The sequence below is a fragment of the Buceros rhinoceros genome, unplaced genomic scaffold, assembly GCF_000710305.1.
Source record: "Buceros rhinoceros silvestris isolate BGI_N320 unplaced genomic scaffold, ASM71030v1 scaffold38382, whole genome shotgun sequence".
Lineage (NCBI taxonomy): Eukaryota > Metazoa > Chordata > Aves > Bucerotiformes > Bucerotidae > Buceros > Buceros rhinoceros.
In genome coordinates, this window is record NW_010397821.1 from 8,563 (window position 1) to 11,844 (window position 3,282).

Consider the following 3,282-nt stretch of genomic DNA (forward strand, 5'->3'; position numbering starts at 1 on the left):
AAGGCCGCTGGTTTTACCGGCCGCTGTGGGGAACAACCCAGCCACTCAAATTTCCCCCTTATTTTTGATACGACTGAGATTTGGCCCTCGGGATGGGCTGAGACCCTGGACCACGGACCAGGCTTCCGTCAGCCTGTCCGTTAAAGTGACGACGCGTGTGTTTTCTTCAGCCACCGCTCTGAGGAGTTCTGTGTCGGGGAACAAGCAGTTGTTTTACACCAAACGAACGGAGAACAGGCCGCCCGTGGTCAGGCTGCCCGTGAGATCCAGCTGTGGGCAGAGAGCGCGCGCCTCGCCGTGCCCCCCGAGAACCCTGTCAGGCTGATGGCGCTGCAGCGCGGGCGGGTGACCTGGCCCGCTCCGCCACACTCCGCGTTAGTGACAGGGCGCTGCAGGCGGTTAACGCCACGTGCAGCCAGAGGAGGTGAGAGCAAGGTGCGGCTTCGGTGTTTCCGTGCCTCTGTCTGCAGCACAAGAGCTCGCTAGCACAAACAGTGTCGTCAAGAACAAAAAAAAGGGGCAGTTTTTCCTCGCTGAGTTGTGTAGTATTAAGGTTTTACATTATTAAGGTTTTTTTCCTGTGCAGGTATGAAAACGAGCAGCCGTTCAGAAAGGCAGTGGAAGATGAAATCAATTCCCTGTATAAAGTGATCGATGATGCTAATTTAACTAAAATGGATCTGGAGAGTCAGATCGAGAGCATGAAGGAAGAGCTGACTCTGCTCTCGAAGAGCCATGAAGAAGTAAGTCCAGGCTCGGGGCCCTGCCCAGCTCCTGTGTGCCTCTCGCAGCCGGCTGGTATCACCCCTCGGTGCGAAGCATCGCTCACAGCTCTGCGGGCCCTGGCTGGCTGGGGGCTCTCCCCACTCCTGCTCGCCTTCTCTCCTCCCTGCTCACTGAAAGCACTGACCTCTCAGGCGTGATCAAATTGCTGACATTTTAACTCCTCCTCGTCTGATGTAGATGACACAAAAGAGACACTGTCACTCCGTGTCTCGCTAGACACCACACCCTGGTCACTGGGCTGCACAGTCACGCGTGGGACATCGCGACAGCGCGGCTGACTCTCAGCCCGGGGTGTAAAGGGAAAATGTGGGCAGGGAACGAGCTCTGGCCTGAGGAAGGGCTGCTCTGGGCAGTGCCTTGGTGCGGGGCTTCAGCCTCCCCTCGGCAAGGGGGAAACCACTCCCAGCACCCCAGCTCTGCAGCAAGGCTCCCCACGGAGGAGCAAGGCAGACCCACACGTGAAAAGGAACCTCCCCCTGCACTAAATCAGTGATGTAGAGGCGCCTTTCGGGACCAGACTGAATCACTCACCCTGTTTGTGGCACCAAAAGCCACCTCCAGCCGCTCTGAGGCTGCCGCCCGCTTGTCCAGGTCCCTTTCATTTGTGTCTGTTCTTCCTGTTCCAGGATGTGAAGGTATTGTACAAGCAGCTTGCTGGGTCCCAGCTGGAAGAACTCGATGTCCCCGTGGGAAGTGGCCTGGATGACATACTGGAAAAAATCAGAATCCACTGGGAGAGAGACATTGAAAAGAACCGTGCTGAGACAGGTGCCCTGCTCCGTACCAAGGTCAGAGCTCCGCAACCCGCCCCAGCAGGGTTTGGAGCAAACACAAAGGCTGTCTGTCCTCTGCAGTAACTCTGGGGGTTGGGTGGTTGTTTTTCTCTTGGGGGAAAAAAAAAAAAAGATACTAGAAATCTGAAGGATTTTTCTCCAAGTCCACAGGAAAACAGACTCCTAACTAGGGGTGGCTGTCTTGGGGGGCAGAGCTACGCAGCGGTGGAGGTGGCCCTGCCGCTCTCACGGTGTCTGCGGGGCCGTCGAAGGGCTCTGAGATGTTGGCTAGGAGAAACCACACTTGATCGGTCGATACCTCTGTGTGGGATAAGCCTCAGTCGCGATCGTTCTTACTAGGGCTGTTCCGCCACTGAGCGACGGACAGGGGTCTGTGAATGCAAAGGGCAAAACACGCTGAAATCTGGTATTTATCTTCCTCCACCTGTTTTCAAGGAGCCTGAGCTCACACATACAACCCCCCACCAGCCAGAATCGCCTCAGAACATCCTGATTCAATTAACAGAAGTTAATCGAACTGTTCTGAGCGCTGCGGCACGACGTGCTCTCTGCCTCAGCGAGAGCGATGTGAGAAGCCCAGGGGTGGATGCTGCTGAAATCCAACATGCTGAGTGGAAACACTTGGCTTGAGACAAAAATATTACAGTGCAGCTAGAGAATGAGGAATTACAGCAGCATTTTCTTTTTATAGGTCGTTGTAAATGTGCTAGTACAAATGCTGAACAGCTTTTGGTGACAGAGATAAAATACATCCACTTGCGTGTACGAGCTGTGTTACAGTAAATGCCTAGAAAACAGGATAATTCTGACACTGAGGAGTATCCAGAACTGTTCAGCTGAGGGATTTAGCACACAAGAATCAAGCTGAAAGTCAGAACTGCCACAGGCTGTGACAGTGTCACCTGCCACTCTGCTGCCTAAGGAGGCTCCGCCGCGGTTTGAGCAGGCGGTGACAAGTCGCACTCTTCTCCCAGCAGCAGGCGGAGACGACGGCTGCGGTGCGGACCAAGGAGGAGGAGCTGGTGGAGGGCCTCAGGACCGAGTTCCACGAGACCGCCTGCAAAATCCAGAGCTTGCAGGCGGAAACCGAATCCCTGAGAACCCTGGTAAGCAAAGCGCTCCGTCCCCGGTGTCTGCGGGGTCAGAGTTCCGCGGAGGCTGCCGGGCGGGTGCTCACAGTGAGAGGAGTACCTGCGCCTCGTACCCCACGTTCAACCCGTGAAACCACAGCACAGAGCTGTCAAAGTGTCTAAAGAAAGGAATTCCCGAAATCCTCCGTCTCCACCCTGGCCAAAGCTGAGTAACGACCCCGCTGGCGCGTACGGAAAGGGAGCGCTTCGGTTAACGTCTGCTGTCCTGCCCTTACAGAAGAGGGGGCTGGAGAACTCGCTCTACGACGCCAAGCACTGGCACGACATCGAGCTGCAGAACCTGGGCTCCGTCATCTCTCTAAAGAAAGGAATTCCCGAAATCCTCCGTCTCCACCCTGGCCAAAGCTGAGTAACGACCCCGCTGGCGCGTACGGAAAGGGAGCGCTTCGGTTAACGTCTGCTGTCCTGCCCTTACAGAAGAGGGGGCTGGAGAACTCGCTCTACGACGCCAAGCACTGGCACGACATCGAGCTGCAGAACCTGGGCTCCGTCATCTCCAAGCTGGAGGCAGAGATGGGGGAGATCAAAGCGGAGACGGAGCAGCAGCAGCG

General features: G+C 55.9%; 1 protein-coding gene across 1 annotated transcript in view; it reads left to right on the plus strand.

The window, feature by feature from the left end:
- Positions 1-3,276, plus strand: part of BFSP2 (beaded filament structural protein 2, phakinin) — a gene marked incomplete at its 3' end in the record, with an annotated part of 11,214 nt that extends 7,938 nt beyond the window's left edge. Inside the window, exons 4-7 of the mRNA XM_010130884.1 lie at positions 587-743; positions 1,413-1,574; positions 2,555-2,686; positions 3,149-3,276. Coding sequence (XP_010129186.1) covers positions 587-743; positions 1,413-1,574; positions 2,555-2,686; positions 3,149-3,276 — 579 coding nt within the window. The remainder of the gene's footprint in view (positions 1-586; positions 744-1,412; positions 1,575-2,554; positions 2,687-3,148) is intronic.
- Positions 3,277-3,282: the final 6 nt, after the last annotated feature.